Source organism: Sciurus vulgaris, assembly GCF_902686455.1.
Source record: "Sciurus vulgaris genome assembly, chromosome: 11".
Classification (NCBI taxonomy): domain Eukaryota; kingdom Metazoa; phylum Chordata; class Mammalia; order Rodentia; family Sciuridae; genus Sciurus; species Sciurus vulgaris.
Genome location: NC_136472.1, coordinates 64,782,284 through 64,806,715, shown reverse-complemented (window position 1 = coordinate 64,806,715; position 24,432 = coordinate 64,782,284). Strand labels below are relative to the sequence as shown.

Below are 24,432 nucleotides of genomic sequence, written 5' to 3'. Positions count from 1 at the left end.
GGTCTTTTTCTAGCTGGAAGGTTTTCTAATTTGGTAACAGATGTTTTCACACTATTTTTAAATTTCACACATTTTGAGGAGACAGTGTCCTGTGCTTTTTCTTGAATGAATGACTTAATTATCCTAACTAGTCACTGCCCAGATATCACATTAATTAAAATCCTCAAACTCCAGTCCAGAGGCAGGTAAAGGAGTTGTGTGTGCCATTGTCCAGGCAAACCCACTATCTACGTTTATCCTCACAGTGGCCCTCCTTCTCATGGTCTGTACAGATCCCTACGTGAAAGTCTCACTGATGTGTGATGGCAGGCGACTGAAGAAGAGGAAAACATCCACCAAGAGGAACACGCTGAATCCTGTTTACAATGAAGCCATAGTCTTTGACGTCCCTCCCGAGAACATTGACCAAATCCATTTGTCCATCGCAGTCATGGATTATGACCGGTGAGATACCTGGAGCCCTGTCTCAGTCAAGTCTGTCCCACCCTGGGCAGCGAGAACAGAAGGGAACAACCATGGATTCTTAGCTAGTATCCCAGGCTGCTGGAAATGCCTGAATGAGTAGCACCTAGAAGCCAGACTGACAAGGAATCATGTTCCAAACCATTCTGTAGAGTCAGATTACCACAGTGCCTCTGTTCTTCTATTCTTTCTTCCAACTTTCTTAAATCTTTCTCCTCCTTCATTCTCCCCATACCTCCACCTCTTCCCCTTTCCATCTTTGCATACCTCCTGGAATCTGGGCTTAGAGAAGTGCCCCACAATTCATATCTTCTGTTGGGCCATTCTGATTACCTTTAGAGAAAATATTCCACTCAAAACAGCAGAATGGTTACTTTAGCCAGACCATCAACATTTTTAAATACAAAACTTCAATCTTTTTTTCATTCTTGCCGTGTGTTTAATAAAGATCATTTCCATCCACTTAAGTCTGAAAGCAAACACAGAAATGTTCTCTTGAAAATGCTAGAATCAGTATGGATGACAGGGTACATTAAAATGCATAAGATGCTAGACTTTTTAATTAATACAGCACAGAAGAGATATTTATAGCCTGCATTGTAGCCAATTGTGTATTTAAAGGACAGATTTGAAAAACAGTCATTTTAATATGCAAAGGAAGTACCAACAGGGAATTATACATGTTAAACCAGTCATTAGACTGAAATGCAAAGTCTCTTTTTAATTAGAAACCTCCCACGTGGTCTGAGCACAATTATAAAAGAAAAAAATCATTCTGACTTCTAATATAATCTTACAAATATTATTTGTAGATAAAAATTTTCCCACATACCTCTGAAATATCAGCAAGGCAATTTCCGTGACCTGAACGCTCTCTTCAACAGATGCTTACGTGACACATGACCATCTTCCACCCCGCCTGCCTGTGGCTGTGGCAGACCTTGTCCCATCTCCTATGGGCAACACACAACACCATTAGTGTTAGGCCCCAGGAGAGGGTGTTGCCCACCAACTGTGGAAGCCTAGGCCAACACTTTTTAAGCTATTGCCAGATTTCCTGCATTAACAAATCTGGTTATGTGATCCCTGCCTCGATTTAAATATCAGTAAACTCATGAATCTGGACTGGAAAAATCCATGCCAGAATCCATGGGGTTTCTGCACTCATCTGATTTTAATGAGTATAGACTTGAATATCTTTTACACTCTCTCCCTACCCTTCTATTCTCTTTAGCACCCACACACAAATAGAAGAAAAGTTACTCATCTTTGCAGGAAGGAAAAAGAAAGAAAATATGTGAACTTGGATCTCAAAGAGTTAAAGAATGAGCAAAATCCTTCCAATTAGGCAAAGGACTTTTTCAAAAACATTACTGAGAAAAAAAAAAACAAATTGGTCCAAAACAGAGACCTACCCAGGAAAAGTTTCAGAAATATCATCCCTGATATTAAAGGAGTTAAGTAATATTTGTGCAGTTGAGAAATCAAGTTGGGTCAAAGAATGAAAAACTGGGTTTAGCGAGAAAGAGAGAACAGCATAAGATGATCTCAATGTTCTCTAACGAAGTGGGAAGCAAGAAGACACAGGAGTCTTCTCCACTCTGCTCTGTTTGTGGGCTCCAGACCAGTGGCTGTGACCCAGAGCTGCTCCCTCACCCATCCTGAGTGGCCTCTTATGGTGCTTTGAATGGCCATTATTGTTAAAAAAAAAAAAAAAAAAAAACTCCATTCAGAGGGTTCCCTTTTCATTTTATGGATTTGGGGACCAAAGTACTTCCAGAATCAGAGATGGCATTTTTAGTATGCATCAGAAGTTCTTTGAACACAGAGTTCTTGGGAACAAGCTAAGCCATTCAGTGTTAGGAAAACTAGGGTACAATAATGAATCCCAAGTCCTATTGGCTGTTAAGCTTGGCCTATAGTTTTAAATTAGGGAATAACATAAGATACCATTTCCCCAGTCCTGCCATCAGTTTAGCTGAGTAACTGCTGCTCTTATATACCAAAATTTTAAGAAAAAACTATTGTGGGCCATTTTCACAGTGTAGGTCACAATGAGATCATTGGCGTGTGTCAAGTTGGCAACGAGGCTGAGAGGCTGGGGAGAGACCACTGGAGTGAAATGCTGTCGTATCCTCGGAAGCCCATTGCACACTGGCATTCCCTGATGGAGGTAAGATCTAACGCCACATGCTCCACTTTGCAAAACAGTAAGTACTTTGCTGTCAAAATGCAAGAACCATCCAAAGCCTGAGAGCATCAGTATCTACAGTCATGATGGGTTTCCCTGGTTGCATTTCCTGAGGTCACTGGGACTTGCATTCAATGCAAGGTTCAGTCTGGGCCCCAACAATCTAGTGAGTTTTGAACATTGATCAGGAATTATTCCTCACTTTGATTGTATTTTTAAAAGATTAAGATTCTCTGATTCACGTTATGGTTTTGGGTGCCATTTTGATCTTTTGGGGGGCATCTGAAGGATCTGGGTGAGTGCGGAGTTTTAATCCATCATATATTGTCTCGAACCTGACTTCTTGAAGAACTTGGGACTGAGAAAGAGAAGGCCTGGATTCTAGGATTGTGGTTCTGAGTAAGTCGGTTCAAATCAGGTTCAACAACATGTAATAAAAACAATAAACCACAAGACAACAACAGGTGAAATGGAAATGTCTTTCTTTCTTGCATATAAAAGATCCAGAGGAAGTAAAGGTAGGGTATTGTAGTGACTCCATGATAACAGACATTTTCTGCTTTACTATCCCACTGTGGTTTTGTTTCTAGAATTCACCCCAATGTGCAACATGGCTGCTAAGCTCCAAGGCAATAAAAAGGTGCAAGAGTCAAAAGAACACAAATTCTTTTTTTAAGGATTCTCTTTGAGATCTCATGCATCACTGCTACTTATGCTTAAATTAGTCACAGAACTTTGGATGTGCCTAGTTGCAAGGAAGTTAGAAATATATTCTTTTTGCTGGGTAGCAACATGTTTGCAGAGAAGAGGCGGGTAGGATTCCCAAAGGCAATTGGCCATCATTCCACCACTTCACCTCCATTCACCAGTCCCTCCTCCATCGCTGCTCATTCATTCTTATTCTACTCATCTTTGCCTATCGATGCATTCATTTGCTAACTCATTCCCTTAAAAATAATTTACATTTCCTAAGTAATATTTCTGAAAGTCAAATGCCATGCATACAGGTATAGAAAATACAGATATAGATAAGAAGTCATCTCTTACAGAACTGAGAGATGATAAGAAAGGCATTATTAACATGTACACCATAAGCTTTATCATCCATATAAAGAACACAAAGGAGAGACTTGTTTGTTGTACTGAGAGGAGATTGTCCATAAAGACTTTCTCCTTTCTGCTCTCAGTAAGTGAAAGAGACAGAACCCCTGAGAGTGGGATCACCAGGAAGTGGGATCACCAGGAAGTGGGAAGCCGCTATTTATGAGGGTGCAGGGATTCCAGGCAGAGAGCTGTGCTCTCCCAATGCAGGCACTGTTCTCTGCATAATCATCCTGAGAGACCAAGACCAGAGCCTCATACTGTATGGGCTCAGTTGCCATTGACGATCAGGTGAGTCTAGCTGGAATAATCATGCAGGGTAGTGGTGTGGAGGTAAGAGGCTCCCAACTCAGGTCTGAGGACAAAAGGACACATCCTTTGTTGAAATTGTGCAGGAGGGAAACACCAAGCATCAGGACCTCTGGGTAAATTCAAGGAGAGCCTGGGGGGCCCCTAATTTGCAGGTCCCTTAAGACATCTCTGCCCTTGGGCCATAGAAGCTAAGATTTTCTCTTTCCTGGACTCAGAATTAATCCCTAAGGGAGACCCAAAGGACCTATGAATTGCTTGAGAAGCAGCTGGGGGTCTGACCCTGACTGAACTGTACATCACTTCTTCAGCTCCTGGTAAAATTCGCAAAGGTTCTATCTGTGCCTCATTGAATTGTCCAGACCTGCCACTGGCCATGTCAGAGCAGTTGTCAGACTTCCTGCTCCTTAGACAGCATTGTTGACTTCAATTCTGGTTTGTAATCAGGAGTGCCAGGAAATGGGACAGGACTAAGGATGAGAGTGAGGAAGGGCTAAGAGAAATGAGCCCTGATTCATACACAGGCAGTTCTCTCTCAGTGACCTCGACAGGGGAGTAACCCTTGTGTGTATGGGGAGGAGTTTACACACCCAGTCCTGAGCAGCAGCAGGTGTTATGCAAAGAGGGTGGTGGAAAGCAGGCCTTGGAGCGCTCCTTCCCTGTTGAGGGAGAAGTGCTATATGATTTTGGTCACCTGGGAGATATTCCTTAAACTCTGAGTGCTCAGCTTTTTTGCATGTCCGTGTTCAACAGTTATGTAAGTGAGAAAGAAATGTCTTTAGGGTTAAACCACTGAAACTTGGGAGTTATCTGTAGAGCAGCTGGAACACTTCAGCTAGTACAATGGCAGTTTCTCAACTGTTGCAGCAGAACTGAGGAAATGAAATGCGGACACCCCTGATATGAAGGGCAAACCAAGGGAGGCTGCTTCTTCCCTGTTGCTTCCTGTCTCTTTGAAGTAATGCCCTGGACTCCAGATCCATCCCGAGAGGGGAAGTGATGCTTTCCCTTTTAAAAATAAATATGTCATTGGCAGAATTGGGGCAATGGTACCAGATGAGATGAAAAGCAGCCCTGGGAAGTGGCCCGTGCTCTGTAGGCCTCCACTCTTACAGGGCCACAGACAGAGGCTTGGAAACATGCACACTGGAGTCAGATGGACCTAGATTCACATTGCTGGGCTGCCACCTGCTTGTTGTATGTTTCTCGTCTCAGTGGCCATAACAGTGCCTGTCTCCCAAGGGTGGTTGTGAGAATTAGACCATCTAATCCATGTGAGAGGCAGCCCTGTGGCTGGCTCATGGCAAATGCTCAGTAGAGTGCTCAGTTACAGTCATGATGCATGTCCCACATTCTGACTGGTTGCTGTGTGTTCTCATGGGACTGAGCCACACAGGGAAAGTCATCCGTAGCATTTGTGGTGGAGAATAGGAGAAAGGCCTGCACCCTACTGAGCCATCATCACAGATTGGGGCAGGGGCGGGGTTGACTCAGGGCTTGGTTGGACATAGATACCCACATTTAAGTTCTTTCCCTTTTCCTCCTTTCCTGGGCTATAAAGATAAATTGCTGTTTTACTCTCTTAAACTTCTGCTTTGAAAAAGAAACAGTGATAAATCCCAGTTCTTGACAGGTGTGTGTTTTGTGTGTATACACATAAGCATGCATATATGAGGGGTGGGGGAGCAGCTTACCACTGAACCCCGAACCCTGCAGAGATCTGGCAGCCTGCTTGGGGCTGCATCCAGTATACCCTGACCTTGCCAGGGCAGGTGCCAGATGGAGTCTTCAAAGCCAGTGAGTTCAAAAATCCTCTTCTCTCTCGGATTCTGGATGGCTTCCCTGTACACTCAAAGGTCAGTCAACACTGCTCCCTTTGCTCTCCTTGATGTCAAAAGCCTGGGGAGCTGAGTAAGCTCCTCCCGAGCAGACCACTTGGCACTCAGGGATAGGCGACCACAGGAGACGACAGAGCACTAGGGGCGTCCCGCAGCCCTGCCTTTACGTAGCCATAATAAGATGGTATTGGCCTGGCCATGTGGCGGCACTTCCCCCCCTCCTGGATGCCAGACTGCTCTACATTATGAACTTTGGGAAGAACAATGGGAAATAGTTCCAGGTTTCATTGCTTCTTGTGTAGTCCTGGGTAGTTTCTGGACTCTTGAGTAGTAGCCTTGGTTTGATGGGAAAGCCAGGCACAGACACCGTTCGGTTAAAGCAAATTTTAGTTTTCTGAGGGAATGAAAAAGGGTATCCAATCATATGTATAGTAAAGATGAGCACCATTATCCTAATTGACAGAGGTGCAAGATTCTAAACTCCCAAAGTCCTATTTAAGGGGTGCTCAAGTCTGGGCCAGTCTTCTTCTCTTCAAGCCCAGCCTTTGTACGTAAATGTGTGCCAGACTAAAGAGATTCGGGACTAGTCTGGCTGTCCGACAGCCTGACTGAATCTGCTGTCCATACTTGCTCAGGGTTATTTGATTTTTAGCACAACTATGGGAAATTATGGTATAGTAATCTCTGAAAAGAAAGGAATAGAGTTCTCTTTTATTAGCCTTAGCCTCATTAACCCATTAAGTCCCTAGTTTTCAATTCTGTGAACATGATAATTACTTTTTTCTTTTTCTTTCTTTCTTTCTTTCTTTTTTTTTTTTTTTTGGTACTGGGGATTGAACCCAGGGATGTTCTACCACTGAGTGACATTGCCAGCCCGTTCTATTTCTTATTTTGAGACAAGATCTTTCTAAATTGCTGAGGGCCTCTCTAAGTTACTGAGACTGGTCTTGAACTTGTGATCCTCCTGCCTCAGCCTCCTAAGTCATAGAGATTACAGGTGTGTACCACCATGCCTGACTGGTAATTACTTCGGAAGTTCCTATAAATGGGATATTTGTTGCTCAATTTAAGTTTCTATAGGTGTTTTACATCTGGGACAATGAGACAAGATAGTTAATATGTAAAATTAGAGCTTTAGATCTAAAGCAAATGTCAATTACCCAGACTTGTCTTGAAATTACACTAGCAGCCCCTTTCAACCATCACTAGATGTTATCTATAGAGTTCTCAGCAGAGTCTGCCTGAAGTCTTCAAGGTTCCCAAGAGAAAGCATCTGATTGCCTAGGTTAGGTCATGGAAGTGTGACCTAGTGCCCATTCCAGCAGAAGTTTGGAGAGTAGACTTCTTGAGAAGGGTCCTGGAAGAACAAGGGAGGTTGACTACAGTAAACATGACTGCTTCCAAATGATTTTGAAATGAGAGAATGAAAGACTTGAACCTTTGAGCTAGTGGTTAATTCACAACAGATTTAGGAAACAAGATCACTTCTCCAGGAAGGATGTGGGAAGAAAGGACACGAGCCATGAGAACCTTGGTGCCATTACAGGCCTATACAGATACATGGTCTTATCTACCTTGTTCCTATAGCCCAGGTTGACCCAGGGCCACGTTTACCTTCAACTTCCCCATCAATCCATCTGAACTTGGGTTTTTTTTTTATTGTAAACAAATGGGATACATGTTGGTTCTCTGTTTGTACATGGAGACAAGGCATACCATTTGTGGAATCATAAATTTACATAGGGTAATGTTGTTTGACTCAGTCTGTTATTTTTTTCCCTTCCCCCCACCCCTCCCACCCCTCTTTTCCCTCTATACAGTCCTTCCTTCCTCCATTCTTACCACTCACCTTAACCCTAACCCTAAACCTAACCCTAACCCTAACGCTAACCCCTCTCACCCCCCATTATATGTCCTCATCTGCTTATCAGCGAGATCATTTGTCCTTTAGTTTTTTGAGATTGGCTTATCTCACTTAGCATGATATTCTCCAGTTTCATCCATTTGCCTTGAAATGCCATAATTTTATCATTCTTTATGGCAGAGTAATATTCCATTGTATATATATGCCACAGTTTCTTTATCCATTCATCAACTGAAGGGCATCTAGGTTGGTTCCACAATCTGGCTATGGTGAATTGAGCAGCAATGAACTTTGATGTGGCTGTATCTCTGTAGTATACTGACTTTAAGTCCTTTGGGTATAGGCCAAGGAGTGGGATAGCTGGGTCAAATGGTGGTTCCATTCCAAGCTTTCTGAGGAATCTCCATACTGCTTTCCAGAGTGGCTGCACTAATTTGCAACCCCGCCAGCAATGTATGAGTGTACCTTTTCCCCCACATCCTCGCCAACACATATTGTTGCTTGTGTTCTTGATAATTGCATTCTAATTGGGGTGAGATGGAATCTTAGGGTGGTTTTGATTTGCATTTCTCTTATTACTAGAGATGTTGAACATTTTTTCATATATCTGTTGATTGCTTGTACATCTTCTGTGAAGTGTCTGTTCATTTCCTTAGCCCATTTGTTGACTGGATTATTTGTATTCTTGGTGTAGAGTTTTTTGAGTTCTTTATAGATTCTGGAGATTAGTGCTCTATCTGAAGTATGAGGGGCAAAGATATTCTCTGAACTTGGGGTTTTAAAGCCTGAGCTGAAGCCAGAATCTCTCTTTCTCCTCACCTCTCTCTTTTCTTTAAAGGCTTTCTACTTCCTCTTCCTATCTTGTGGAAACTTCTATCATAGCATGATTCCTTACTACCTTTGATTTATGTTCAGGATTCCAAGGTTTCCTTTCAACATGTAAAGGAAATGTTCATAAGTTAGAAGGATCTTTTCTCCTAAGAAGACATGGCTTTAAGACCCTTGTTTCATGAAGATTAACTGATGCTAGCTGGTTGTCGACCTTCTGTTATCTACCTTCAGCCGGTAAAAATAGAAAGTATTGAGTCAATGCATGGAACGTGATTTAAAGACAATCAAAATGCCATCCCTGTTACATAGATATTAAATTACTATTTGATGAGTGAATGAAAAAATTAATGAATGAGGTACATGCTGGAATAAATTGGGTTCCTTTAGTCTTAAAGTTCCAGACTCCCCCATTCAGTGGAATCCACAGTAGAAATCAGTTCTAGGCAAGGTATAAAAGAATGATTTTGCAGTTGGCTGCTCAACTGGAGATGACCTGGGTTAAGCTCCAAGCTTTGACTACCTTTCTCTATTTACAAGTACATGAGGAGAGGTTTCTTTACTCCCTCGGTTCCCATGAACCCCCATCTGACGACAGTGGCTTTGCATTTTGATTATAATTTGAGAAATAGTAAAACACAATTCCCCCTTGAGCTGATATGGGTGGCCAGGTCCTGGAGTATTTCATTGTCTCCTTTCATAAGAGAGAATCAGCACACAGAGATCCCAGTGTAGAATAGCAGACTGTTGTACCCCAGTGAGAACTGATTGAGGATCACAAGGGTGCTAGTACCCCTCAAGTGAGCTGTTCTCAACATGGAAGCATTCATGTTTTATAGAAGGTCATGCCTTGCTCTACCTGTCTGTGAAGACAGAGAAAAAATGAAGGGAAATTGGAGTGGGGAGTGTGATATAAAGGCCTTATTCTTGAGTTTTTCCATTTTGTTTTTACCAAAAAATACACTAATTTTGATGGTGGAATTTAGCAAGTCAGTGTCCAAAAGCACTTGTAGAGTCACTGAATCAAACTGATTGAAAAGAACATAAACGTGCTATGTGTTGTGGATCTGAAACCATTAACAAGCCTGATAGAATCTATGCCAGTTGATGTAAGTGACCAGGACACAGTTTGGATAAGCCGGCACGATTAGTGTTAGTGGGTCTTTGTTTCCAGCTGGTGGAGGTCAGCAAGTAAATCCAAAACCACTCAGGCTTTCCCCAGCAGATCTTCTTTCTCATATTCAATTATCTGTAGGAAAATAAAAAGAAGGATGCTAAGTATTTTCTCATCTTCAGGTGTGATACAAAACCAGTGACTTTGCCAAAGGTTTATAGAAAAGAGAGTAATCATACATAACGTGGGAGTGCTCAAGGTAAACACTAGAGGTAGAAAAGATAATGACAATGTGGTGGAAAATAACATTCCTGCTTGAACCGAAAGTCAACTGCATCTTGACTCTCCCCTCATTCACAAATGGCCTTGCTGCGGAAGTCTCCTCCCTGTTGGGTCGCACTTGAATAGCTATTAAATAGAAAGGTGGATGACCCTGGGCTTGAGCTTCAGCTTACCCCATCTCCAAGAACGGCTTTCTTTCGTAGGTGACTGTGACATGATGGGATGGGCCAGTTGTCCTCCCACAGATGAAATAAATGAATCAGAATAGTTTATGCCACTCAAAGAATCACGCCTGCTCCAGGTAGTTTGGGGAAAGAAGGACTGTATCCTGCCTGGGGAGGGACCTGGGGCAAAGGTGGAGCATCCTGGCAGAGGACACCAAGGAAGACCTCTGCTCCTGGAAATGAAACTTTCAGGAGATGATCCTGTCAAATGCTGCCTCTCACACATCACCATAAGATGCACAAATAGGACAAAGCTGAGTGTGTTGCTTTCCCTGGTAGTAGAAGGGGAAGGCAGGGTCTGATTTACTGCTCTTTTGATGTCTGGTGATGTCTGGTTTAGGGTGAGTCTCTCAAAGTAACAGGGGGTGAGAGGAACTAGATTAAGACTGTGGGGAAGGATTGTGATGTAATAGTTTAGATGGACACAGCAAGATGAGGATTTCAAGCCCCAGGGTTCAAAGCCTTGGGGTATATACGGTCTATAGATGCTTTCTAAGAAAAAGTGGCAGTCTTTTGGGAAGCCCAGGAATGAAAATGTTATTTGCAACTTTTATTTTTCTCAGCAAGATTCTGTGGGAATAGTAGGTTATGTTAATGAAGAAAATTATAATAGAATGGTGAACTCAAGTTTATGTAGAGGCTACTTTGTGGACTGTAAACTGGTTGGGGTACATGATTTTAGTTCTTACACTCCAAGAACAAAAATACAGGAGAGCTGGCAAAGGATTCTGCCCAGTTCTGTAGGTATTTGTACACTGACGGCATGAACATGTATTGGTTGCCTCGCCAACATTAAGCCTCCTTTCTGATAGCCTTAATTTCTCACTGATGACTCCCTAGAGTTCCAATCTTGGCTCCAGGAATAGCACAAGTGACTTTGGGAATTAACAATGCCTAAGTGAATTCTGTCAGAGTATTATAAAATATTTGGTGTGAATGCTGGGACAAAGATTCTGTATCTTTCTTGTTGGATATAAATGAAGCATCTGTAACTTCTCTGGACCTCTGTAAAGGAGCCAGACTTAGGGGGAAGTCAACCCCATGGGTGGTCATATAGAGAGAGAATAACAATCCAGAACCTCAATCATATGCTTGAGTTGCTAGATCAAGCCTCTCCTGAACATAGAGTAACCTCTGACTCTTATGAATATGTAACTCATAAATTGCCTTTATTGTGTGAGCAACTTTAGGTGGGATTTCTGTTGCTTGGAACAGAAAACATCTGGGACACAGATGAACACCTATCCTGCCCTGAGTGGTCTTCCCTTGGAGTAAAGGGAAACTATTCCCAGAGGTGCCATGAGATTGACTGTTCTGTCTTCCTCTCTGTGATACATTCAGTACCTAACTAAATGTGTGGCATGCAATAGACCCTCAGTGAAGTTTTCCTAATGAAATCAATGATTGGCGTTTGGTTAATGAGCTTGTATGTTGAAAGTCATGACCAAAAGAGAGACACCCTGCTCTCAGTGATACACAAATACTGTTTGCAGTTAAGGAGAAAAATGTTTTTCTTTTGTATTTCTATGTTACTTTCCAGGGGGAATTTGAATCCTAGATGGGGCGAAGGGCCTATGGAAGCTCTCCATGTGTGATTGTTCCCTTGGGTTGAGAGGCACAGATCCTCAGCAGTGAACATCAGGCATCTTCCTGTCTCCCATCAGTTTTCTTATGATGGACTTCAATTTACTTGTTTAAAATTAAAATGAATACCTATACTTTTAAACAATATTTTAGCAACTTTATTTTTTATTCCTATGTTATTTTTTTCCTAAAAAGCCAGGGGGACTTTAAAAATCATCAAGCTTACATAATGCAATCTCAACTTCTAGGTGTGTGAGTTGTGCTCAGATTGTCAGAAACAGAAGCAGTTATGAAAGAAATGGAAAACATCAGGGTGATTTTTCCTACATAGCTGAGGATCTGAATAGTATATGCTTAGATACTTTACAAATTGATAGTAAGTGCTCAGATTGACAGTTTGCTAGAAAGGTCATAAAACCAATCAAGAAAGTAAATGTCATCCAAAGGGAATAAGACTGCCTACAAATTTAAAAATGTAAACATTCTGGATTTTCCTTCCTGATATTAATGCTTAATGAAGTCTCTGAAGAGGGCATGGAGATTTTAAACCCACACCTGTTCGTTCTTTTCACTGGGCCTGATCTGCATTTTGTCACTGCTATTGTCTGAACGTTCCTGTCCCCCTAAAATTCATGTTGAAACTCATCCCTAATGCGATAGTATTAAGAGGTAGAAGGTGAATAGGCCATGAGGGTCCTGCTCTCATGAATGGGATTATAAAAGAGGCCCACCATGTGAGGATGCAGAAAGGAGGCACATTCTTTGAGGCATTCAAGCTAGTCCTGGCCAGACATCAAATCTACTGGTGCCCTGATCTTGGGCTTCTAGCCTCCAGAACTGTGAACAGTAAATTTCTGTTGTTTATAAATTACCCAGTCTGGTAATTTTTGTTACAGCAACCCAAAAAGACTAATAAGGCACCTTCCTTGTTGCCTGGAGTCAGGGTCACATCAAGAAATAAGACTGAGTTGAAGCAGGCAACACCTACTCATTAGGGGAAGGCAGGAGCTGACCTGTTTGCAGAGGGGCCCACAGAATCTATAAACAACATCTCAAGGCGGAGCATCTGATGTTTCCATCTTAGTTCTGGAAACGTCTCTGCAGTAGTGAGGCCGGCCCTCCAGTGGTAGCCATGTGCCCTAATGAAGGAACTAAGAGCCTGGCAATGGTTAGAGTAGGCTTCTAGTTTTAGAGAAGTTGACAGAAGAGCCCTTTATTTAAGGATTGAAATAGGATCCTGCTTGGAGGATCCTAGCTAGGCAGGCTGTGTCAGCCTGGTGGGGGAAGTGAATGGAGAGGGAGTTCTACTCCTTTTGGCAGATGAGGTCCAGGAATGAATTGACAACCAAGACTGCTTGACACAGGGCCCCAAAGATTGTGTCACAGGGCCCCAAAGCATGGAGGGTGGCCACAGTAAGGTAGGTCTGCCTCTCCACCTCCAGCCCGAAACATGATCATTGCATTCACAAGTAAGTAGATGGGGTGACAATAGCTGATCTTTCCATTGCATTTAAAAGTTTTTGTTCCTAAAAGTTACAGAATGCTTACTTCCAGAAGTAGTGATAATGGTTCTTATACTGCTACTTACAAATAATGTGGTATTTCAATTGCTTTTCAAGTATGAAACCAACATATTCCTAAATATGGACTTATCTAGTGATAAATCTTAAATCAGGAGTGAGGATCCAGGGATCCTTGTAGAGAAAGAAATCGTAACTGAGAGCAACCCTACACTCTCAGGATAGTGAGGTGACATCAGGGACAGTATCTTTGATCTCACTGAGTTAGGGCAGAATTTAAATCCTCACTTATAGGGCACCACCAGCCCTTCTGCTCCTCCAGCAGGTCAGAGGGCATGTTAGAGCTGCAGTGTGCCCACTGTATGTCAGTGGACAAGTTGGGGAAGCAGAAGGACTGGAGCTGAAAGAGTTAATTACAAAGACCTTGAGGAAGCTGCTTTTTGTTACAGGGAAATCAGTTTTAGTTCCAGTTGCTGCTGCCAGAGGAGATGCTTGAAAGCAAGAGAGGGAATAATATGAAAGAAAAGGACTTTTGAATCACATGGGAGTCTTCGAGGACTACTCGGCCCAGAAGATGTTCCTCTTACTGTTTCAAGCAATAATTCTCTAAAGCCCCCAAGCACAGATATAACTTCCTTTGCTGTCTTTACAGATTGTGTTTGAATTCATGGGAGCCCAGGAGACTTTCCTGCTGTGTATGGGCTTCCTCAGTAGCAGAAAGTAGGGACAGAATTAATAATAGCAATAACAGTGGAAATACAGAGCTGATCCCTGGGCTGTACAGGTAGATGCTCTAAACATTAAAGGAACATCTTTGAGCAATTGCAGGCAGAGACTGATATAACTTGATTTAGAAAATCAGCTGCAGAGACCAGAAGACTCCACTAGACAGAATAATGAGAAGTTGGAATATTAAAAAAATAGATCTGGACCAGATTTAGGCTTTACTCATTCCTGTCCCAGAAAAAGGGGAGGCCTGGAAGTTAAGGACTGAGCCCACTCCACCGTCACCACCCACTCCACACCCAGAGAACATTAGGTAGTCTCTATTTTTAAGGTTCTGTGCTGCTGAGTGGACATCCTTACTTAATAGCTATTGAGTGGGATGGGGAAGGAGATTGTTATACAATATCCCTTCCATGTGGTTGAAAAAACTGAAGAAAGAATAGGTGTAGAAGAAGAGTGTAGGAGCCACAACCAGCCAGAGGGAGCAAAGTTTGGTGGCATTGAGGGAAGCAGAAATTGGGGACAATACCTTCAGAAGAATAGACATGGATTTACGTTTGGATTTTGCAATGAGAGTTGCATGGCAATTCTACATGATTATAGATTATGGAAAATTCCTTTATATGCACATCTATTTACAAATTTAAGTTAGTGCTTAGCAAACTAAAGCAACACATGAAGACTTAACTGTTTGATAGAGTGGTGGTCAGATTTTGTGTGTTTTGTGGGGTTTTGTTGGTTTGTTTGTTTGCTTGTTTTTTCACTGAACTCATTCCTGAAGCCAAATTTAATTTGGAAGCTGAATATGTAAACAAATAAATGCAAGAGCTACTTGTAATCAAAGCAGCCAAAATTAAGGACAGCAAAATCTTTTAATCAGAGAGAAAGGCACAGTCCAGTTACATTTCCTGGTGGGCCACCCCAATTGTGCTGTTGTCACTAGTGTCTAATAGACAGAAGAGTCCATGGCCACTCCACCACTTAGAGCTGCTGACTTGACCAAATTACCTGATGTCTCTGAAGATCAGTTTCCTCCTCCATATATGGGGATATTAGTTCCAGGTTTTAAGTACTTGTTATGATGATTAAATGATATTTACAAAAGCACCTAGCACAGGATCTGGCAATGAAAGATGCTCAGCAAGTGTTTGTTTCCTTTTCTCAGCCAATTAAAATCTTAGGAAACTATAACCTCAGACCCAGGCTTTTTAGTAGCTGATTTTCAGTGGTGCTATTGCAATGCTTAAAGAAGGATAACTTTGTAGGGTATTTCACATTTCTCATTTCTCTGGATTTTGGAATTATGAATGCTTCACAGAAACTTTGGTGTTAAGAATGTAAGCTGTAGCACAGTATTTCAACAAGTTCCCAGTTATACATGGAGCAGGGTGCCTGAAATGTCCATGCCTGTGATTCACAGGGGGAAATACATTTAATATCACACACACACACATATAAAACTGAAACCAAGGTTTCAAGAAGTAATGCACATATGTGTAATGTACTTTGTTTTTTAAATTTTATTTTTTAAAAAGTACTGGTCACAATCAATTTCACAAATCTAATAAAGGGTCATTATTCTTAGTATGAAAAACACTGAAGTAAAGGATACTCAATTTCACAGAGGGCACTGTAATTTTGATTCAATGTGGGAGTATTAGGAGGGAGATATGGAATCATGATCCACTGCACACATATTTAGAGCCATCCATTCTAGTCTTTTCTCTGAAAGACCAGAATTCTTGGCTTTTCATCAAGTATATTTGCTGGGAATCAACACATCCCTTGCTTGATTTTAGATTCTCTTCATAGAATGCTACATGCCTGAGTTGCTGTTGCCACATTTGCATGAACATGAGTAAATTATTTTTACCATAAATATTTAACCTTAGATTTGGAGCTTATCGTGCTTAATAGCATAGAGACAACAATTTTGTGTGTTTATCATTAAAGAAAAGTTTTGTTTAGAGACACAGAAGGAAAGAGGCATTTCTCATTGAAGGTGTGTGTTACACTATGACAAAGCGCCCTGAAGTGACCACTGACTCCTTGGCTCCCCCTGGGGGCCAGGTACTACACTGAATGTTCTGCACCCAGTGATGAAGACCAAGTACTTGTCCTCCAGGAGGCTTCTGGGGGAGACCAACAGTGAATTGTTCCAGTATGAGATCATAAATTATGTAATTGGCATTTTTTGAAATTTGTATGGGACCATAGATGGGAGTTCCCAACCCTCCATGGGGAGAGAGTGGTAATGAGAGACACATGCTGGTCCCACTTGATCAGGCTCTTGGAAAGGAGTAAGAATCCCCCTGCTGAGCAAAGAAGAAAAGGAAAAGAATAAAGATGAGTGTGTTCAAAGGCACAAGGTTGTGAAAGAGGAGGGCCAGTGCCTGGGACACCAAAGAGTTCAGATGATTGAAACACAGGCGCCCGGGGGACAAAAATGAGGCCAAAAAGGGAGGGGGGAGGAGTTTGGCCTTTTTACTGGGGCTGTGAGGGAGCTCTGGAATGATGTTAAGAGGCGCTTCAGCATGCTCAATGTGGTGTTTTAGAAGGATCATGCTGACCATCTGGAAGAGGAGAGCAGGAGGGGATGAGGCTGGAGGCAGAGACTGCTGCAGTGGAGTGAGCTATGCTGGGGCCTGAAGAGGGCAGAAGATGTGGGGATGGATGAGGCAGAAGGCGCCCGCGAAGCTTTATGAGCTAAAATTGAATGAGAGGGCAGGAAGGGGGAGGAGTTTGGGATGAGAGCCAAACCTCTGTGTGGACCAGATGGATGGTCCTGCTGTTTACTGAGCTACTGAAAGGTAAAGAGTGGACAGGGGCAGAGGGTGAGGATTGAGGGATGAGAAGGCTGACAAGAAGAGAGGAGAGATTAAGAAATTTCAGTGTGTTGGATCCAAGAGCTACGGATTTAACAAAATGCAATGTTCGCATATTACCTTCTAAAAGATGTTTGTTTTTTTTTTTTTTTTTTAAAGACAATTACGTTCACAATGGCATGGCTTAGAAGAATTTTAAAATCCAAAAAATAAATAAATATAAAGTGTGTCAAAGCCAAACTCCCCGTCTCCATACACACGTGCGCGCACACAAACACTCGCACGGTGCTCCTATGTACTACCCTTTCCCTAGCTGACATCCAGGTTCTCTTCTGGGCCTAAGACCACATGAATGATGGCAGGTTGGTTCATTGACTTTTACAATGAAAATGCTTATGCCTCTAATCTGCTGATGAAAGGCTAATTAGCCTGAATTTTAAGACTTTCAGGAAAAGTATGTCAGAAAACTCAGAACTTCACCCACTGAAGCTTTTCCTGGATTAAGGGAGATTGCAGTTTTTCCCCCAGGGCCGGTGTATCGGTATTAAAGGACTCCAGCCTTAGCTGTGACCTCGCTCTGAAGAGAAGGGACCTCAGTTCAGACAGGTGGGTTCTGCCCTTGCAGCTTCTCCTTGCTAAGGGTGAGGACAAAATAAAATAAAATAAAATAAAATAAAGGGAACACCATTAGCAAAGGACCTCATACACATGAGGCTGGCCTCCTAAGGAGTGAGGGAGAGAGAAAGGTTCAGAGAGAGGGACAAGGGGACATAACCAGGACATCAACAGTGGTCCATGGAGCAGGTTACAGCACATTGGAGACACAGCAAAATCTGTTCAAATCAATTTCAAACTCAACTTAGTAGTACTTTTAAATCATCTCTCAGCACTTTGCCCCATCCCGGTGCTACTTGTTTTGTGTGCACAAGTTTTGGGGCTGGTCGCACTGAATGTTTACGTCTGTCTCCCCTGAAAGAGAGAAGTTTCAGTGGAGTAATGGCATCTGGTGGCATCTGGACTGGAGAGAGACAAGGAAGGAGGAATTAGGAAGTGAGGAGTTGGAGTTAATGATAATAGACGACTCCTTCAAGTTTTGTTTTTGTCTTTGTTTGTTTGTTACACAAGGGGAAGACCAGTAGCTAGAAAAAGTTGAAGGGTCGTGGGAGAGGAATTTTCCTTTTCAGAAGCAAAATATGTGACCATTTTTATAGGCTGAGAACAGGATAATAGAGAAGAAAATATTGAAAATACAGGAGAGGGATAACTGATGTGTGGGCTTTGACATAGAGACACAGGGCAGCCCTTCTTACAGAGCATGCAGGATGCTCTGCCCTTCCCATAATAATAAGCCTTTATGGTGCCATCTTGCCCCCACAACATACAAGTGAATGTAACCCCTTGGGCAGAGTTAGTACGTACCTTGTGCTGCTCTCAGTATAAGAGCAGAGGACCCAATATGTACACAATGCCCCTTTTACCACCTTCCCCCAACTACCAGACCTAGGACCCAGCCAGTCACCTTCCTCCTCTCCCCAGATTTCTGACACTCAGACTTTCTCTGTACACTTACTGCACACTGCAGTGTCTTGGAAATAGCTCTACTCTCTTCCATTCTGGTTCAGCTTTATAAAGGGCCCCTTTCCTCACCTTGGTCCTACTGGGATTTTTGCCAGAATCCTCCTCTATTCTTCCATCAACTTTAATCTGAAAGGACCCAGCCCCTTCCCTATGTCTTCTGCACTTTGAAACTGCACCTGTCAGATCAGAGCCCCCTTGCGTCATACCATACACCTCCCACATCCCACCCCTGACTCTTAAATGTCACACTTCTATTCCAGCCATCTCTGATTTCAGCATCAGCTCTTAATAGAGAAGCATATTCCTGCTAAGTCCATTCCTCCCAGGTCCAATTCACAGCCCCTCCTCCATTCACTTGCTGCGAGTCCAACTGTGGGCAGTCTTTGAGCATTTATTCAAAAGTTCTAAAAGACCCAACTCTGATGCAAGTGAACACTCAGAAAGCAAACAATCACTTTTACTTTTGGCCTCAATCAGACAAACCTCAAGACATTCAGAGGGTGAAGCCATCTGGAAAATATTCCTTAAACACACACACACACACACACACACACACACACACACCTTAATAGAGAGGACACAGTTCCAGGGGAGAATAAAAGAAATTATACAAACTGGACTTCCACAAGCTAATAAGAGCATGGATGCATGCACATAGCATAGGAGAGAAGAAAGTCAGTCAATTCAGTTAAGTTCCTGATGGAATAAAACCTTCATCTAGTATATGAACTTAAAACTTCTGGGAAACCAGAACCTTTCTCTGCTTCAGGTAACAATGAAAAAGAGATGGAGGAGAGTAAGTATGGGAGCCTAGGTAGACTGATAGAAAAAGGAGGATATCTAATCTCAAGCAGCCTGTGCTGAAACCAGGAAGGTGACCAGTGCTCAAGACCACTAGGTCACACCCACAAAGGCTGTCCTGGAAACACTTCTTGGCAGGGGTCCCCAGGCCAAGCCATAGGAGTTGCAATCAAGCAACATCAAGTCAATAGACAGACTGGCTGCTGAGAGGTAAAGCCATGAGTGAAGGCTGGAGAGCAGGAGGAGAAAGACTTCAAGGCTGGAGATCATATGTTAATAAATAGGAGTCTGGAAAATGGACCAGGGGGTGGAACACAAAACCTATGAGAGACACATGCTAAAACATGTCATTTGTGGCGCTTGCCCCAGCTCAGCCTCCTTTGCATACATACACAACTCTACCCCTAATATCTGTCGACAGGACAGTGCTGACCATCATGGTGTGTAAAGTGTGTATCGCTGCTCATGGGTGAATTAGATCAAGAGGGGCACATGCTCCCAGCAGCCAATCTGTGGGCTGCCCAAAGACATGGCCTGATAACACAAGGTGAGTTGGGTTAATTAGATTCTGCCGCCAAACTTGGAAATGCCAAGAACATGAGGAATCAACAGAACCACAAAATGAAAGATCAAAAGACTTTCAAGAGGGAATCTAGAAGTCTTGATGGGCCATGAGAAAGCCACATTATAAGTATCCTAGATTTGTAGTGATAACAAATATTTGCCAAGAAGAGGTTAAAGAAGTCAACTAATAAAAAGATGAGAGGAAAAACAGATGAACAAAAACATAAGTCTTATTAATAGCAGACACCTGATCAAAAAATCTAGAAAGGTTCTGAAGCTAAGATTCTGGGAACTATCTTGGACCCCAAACAGAAATTCTGTAATTCCTGTACCTACTCCTATAATGGTTTCTTCTTTGGAACTTCTGTGAGAATTCATTTCTATAATTGTTCCGTGAATATTTTCATTATAAATCACCACAAACAATTCAAACTTGTATTGAACACCCTTGATTGGGCCTGTGTTCCTGGCAACCTGAAGACTCCCCTGAACAGGTGTAGCTGTGGAAGTGTCCAAAAGCAAACATGATAAAGAGTGTGTTTGGCCTCTGCATTTGTTTCACTGTTTCCTACAGTCTAACTGTGCTGAAGATGAAACCTTAAAATGGTATCAATCCCCTAAGTAGAAAAGAAACTAAACTGAGCAAAATAAAATAATACAAATGGAAATGAGGTTCATATCATTGGAGGGAAGCCAGTATTTCTGGAAAAGAAGCACAGATGAGGGAGAGACCCCCAGTCACTTGAGTGTGAAGAAAGATACTTTAGGAATGCTAAAAAAGATCATTATTGGTGATGCTTATTGTGAGGCATGACTTTATGTGGGCTGTATGTGGATCAGAAAAGTCTAATGGGTAGATAGATGCCTTCCTGGAGTTGTAGAAGGTGTGATTGAGTGTGCTAAAATTGGTCAAAGTTGTTGCTTATCATGGACAGATCATCCATTTGGAGTGAACATGAATGTGTCTTCAGAGGAAGTGATTTTTGGGACAGGAAATTGAAAGACTTGAAAATACAGGTGGAATTTTCATTACTTCTTCCCACTGCCCTTTGAAACTCTGGAAAACTGAGGAGTACTTCAAAGATGATCTTTCAGTTGCCTTGAAAAATCAGGTTGATGTTTAGAATGAGGTTCTGAACCGAAAGAAATCATTTCTAACCAAGAATGCAGAGCATCTTACAAAGATGTGGGAATTATGTTGTTCAGAGGTTGATTAGCCAACTTCATCTAGATGTATGAACTGATACCAGGAGTTAGAGGAGGACAACACAACAAAACAGATAACCCATGATACCACTTGCTGTGAATGACATTAAGCAGGATGTGGAAAACAGCGTTTCAGGATAGGGGGTGCCTAATGACTCACAGATGATAAGACAGAAAACTCATAGTCATAGGTGTTCTGATGCATCCTGCACAAAGAACAAACAAAATATCTAGGGCAATGTCTGCAGCCATGTTAGCATCACTGATACCCAAGCATGTCAGGAGACCACTTAGAAATTAATGTGCTGTACCTTCCTGGAAACTGTCCATGAGGTTAAAAAACAAAAAAAACAAAAAACAAAAAAAAAAACCTTGCAAAATGTATTGTGGAACATAACAGAAACGACCCACCTAAGGGAAGAGCCAGGTATACAGGTGATGCTCCTAAAGCAAATCATAGCATTAATACGGAGACAGAAACCTAATTGTGAATAGAAGCCCACTGAGAAGATGTTTCCTGAAAGTCATCTTGCATCAAAGAGTATCTGACAAGTTCTTGAGTTGCTTTGCTATAAGATATACTGTTGGAATAATTCTGATGTAAAGATACAAACTCAACTAAACAATGGGAAATTATATCATCCAGCCAGATAGTCTAGTGCTAGGGTGAAAGTTGAGAGATTGCAGATTTGGTGGTTAAAGACGGTGTTGGAGCTTTTCCCAAGCTGCTAGTTATCCTTCCTTTTGATTCATCATCATGTCAACTGCTACATGGATGCAGTTCTAGGCATTGAGTCCAGACATGAAAACATGCAGAGGAAAATGTACTTCTTGTAGCTTTCAACTTCCTTGAGTCCCCAGTAGACTTTCCATTTTTCTGTCATTACTGGAAGTTTGTCAGTTTTTGAAGGAATGTAGGCCAACAGGTTCAATTCTGGAACTTTTCCTGAGATACCATGAAAAACCCCATTCCCCACCCCCTTCCCTAGAAATACCTGCCCAGCCTTCCAGTTCTGACTCTCCTCCTATCCAGCCAATTTTTTTCCCCCACAGCCCAGGACTTCATCATCTGCCTTATTTAGAATCAACCCATTTTCTAGGCAATTTCAAAAGATCAAGCCAGCATAGGCACCACAGAGTAGCAGACCAAGTCTGGTTCCCAATGCTTGCCAGGCCAGGACCTCTCAATGAGAACCTTTCCAGATAAGAGCTGCTCCTGGCAGGTCCCTGATGGCCGCCTCTGTACCGCTGCCTGTCACACCTCTCACCTGATGTCAACACTCTACTCCCCAGTGAAAATGACTTCTAAAGTGCTCCAAAATCCTCCCAGCTCCCACGTCTGTGGTGGGACTTAAGACAGTAACCTGAGAACATCCTCCTACATACAGCTCTGAGCTGGTCTTGGCCCTCTACTCCAGCTGTTCCTGAACCCAAAACAGGGTGAAGGAGGAGTCAGCCCCAACTTTCAGAACACTTTCCATTTTCAGAATCAGAGAATCAATGTCCCAGGAACATATCGGTAGCTCCTAGAGGTACTCAACACAGGACTTTACTGTCAGCATTATTCTAGCCCACCAGACATGGAAACTTGGGTCTCACCTTCTTTCCCCACACCTTTACCTCAGCACTATCCACGGGTTTCTCAAGTTTCCATTCAAATTGGCCTCCTTCCTTTATGACACTGGAATTCACTGGACTCCTGCCAGCAATTTTCATTCATGTGGGTAAAGGACCCTTACCTCAATGCCAAGCCTCTGTCTCCCAAAGAGCAAATGGTCATTTCCTGGGCTTCAGCTATCAGCTCTGCTACCCTTTGCTGCCCTCCTCTGGCCATTGACATCACTGCAGGTGATGCTCAGGGCTCTGGTGGGTTCATGGATGGGTTCATTCAATAAACTTTTAGGGCCACTAAGTACTAGGCAATGTTCAGACACTGAGGAATAAATAAAAGATGCGATAAAGATATATATTCCCTGCCTTTCAATAGAACACAGTTGAGTGATAAAAGGGAGAGAGAACTTGAATGGGAATGAATGAATTCCAGCGTACTCCCTGTGGAAGCTGAGAGTTACTCATCTTGCAGAATCTTATCATTCCAGTACCTAACACCTTCACTTGAAAAAAAAAAAAAAAAAAAAAAAAAACTCTTGGAAATGAGCACCCTTTCCCCTTTTAGAGTGGAATTAGAGGTCTTTGACCTCCCTCTAGTCAATGCTTATGCTAGTCACATCTGCCACCTTCCTCCCTAGTATTTTAAGACTTGTTTACATTTATAAAATAAGTATTTCTGAGAAGATGCCAGCACTAGAGATACAATGCTGATTTCTTCATTCCCCATTGATGAGGAAACATAGTTTAATAATATTACAGTAAGGGTTACCTGGAACTGTGTTCTATCTTATTCATAACTAGCAAAAGTTCTACACGGTAAAGAAGGGCATAGGATCCATACTTTGGGGGGCAGAAAGAATGAACCACAGAGGAACATAGCCTATGAGTATGATAGGCATTTCAAGAATTCTGAATGCATGAAGGAGGCTGCAGAGCAGAGAAGGACCCTCTTCCCTAAAGCCAGTGTCTGCAGCCTGCTCAGCTGAAATCAGCTGCTTTCCCTTCCTGTAGCATTCTCACTTCATCAGAAATTCTCTTCTACCCAACTACCTTATCTCTAGATGAAGATCCCCATACGGCAGTTGGCAGGTTCCAAATCAGGTATAATACAAGAACCACAGTCCAATGTTGCGAGAGCCACATCTGTTTTCTTTTTCAGTGTATATCTAATCCTTCACATAGTGCCTGGTACGTAGGAGGAGCTCCATAATTCTGAGATGTGCACTGAAGGAATGCATGTATTTTGCATAACTCTTCAGGAGGAGCTGAATAACTTCTTCAAAGAATTTAGTCATGATTAAATTCATGGGATCAATGGAGTATTCCTGTTCATCGTAATTTCATCTGTTGGCCACCAGGGTGTAGACTGCATTATAGTGATATCAGTAGACTGCCTCCAAGCCCATGATGGCTTCACCATTGTCCCAAGTTGAGATTTAAGAGTGCTCCTCTTTATTCAACCTGCTGCCCCTCTGGACCCCAACATAAGAGATCAGTGTGAGTCGAGGAATCTTCCTGGTAAAGAAAGGGGAGGAGGAAGGATTTCAGTGGCAAGGGAAAGAGAGAAGAGCAGGGTGCAGTGACAGTGAGGGGTGGGATGCATAACAACTCTGCAAGAATCTACTCCCCAAGGTCTGGAAAACAAACCTCTTCAAGGTCTCTGCTCCTTCTTTGACAGGTCCTCCGGGATTCCTGTCCCGCTAGTGGGCAACTTTTCCTTATAGATCCAGCAGGGGCTGCAACACATTTTGCTTAAAACTACAGCTGGTTTGTAATTTTGGCCTCAGACAGTAATTACAGCTGC

General features: G+C 42.5%; 1 protein-coding gene across 2 annotated transcripts in view; it reads left to right on the top strand.

Moving 5' to 3' along the window:
• Positions 1–24,432, top strand: part of SYT9 (synaptotagmin 9) — a 192,144-nt gene that overhangs the window by 143,826 nt on the left and 23,886 nt on the right. Inside the window, exons 5-6 of one of the 2 annotated variants that reach the window (XR_013757974.1) lie at positions 273–444; positions 2,511–2,635. Coding sequence is in view for 1 of the 2 variants with exons in the window: in XM_079105734.1 (XP_078961860.1) it covers positions 273–444; positions 2,506–2,635 (302 nt within the window). In the remaining variant the exon portion in view is untranslated. Of the gene's footprint in view, positions 1–272; positions 445–2,505; positions 2,636–24,432 lie in introns of both variants that reach the window. The other variant, XM_079105734.1, reaches the window with a different exon arrangement.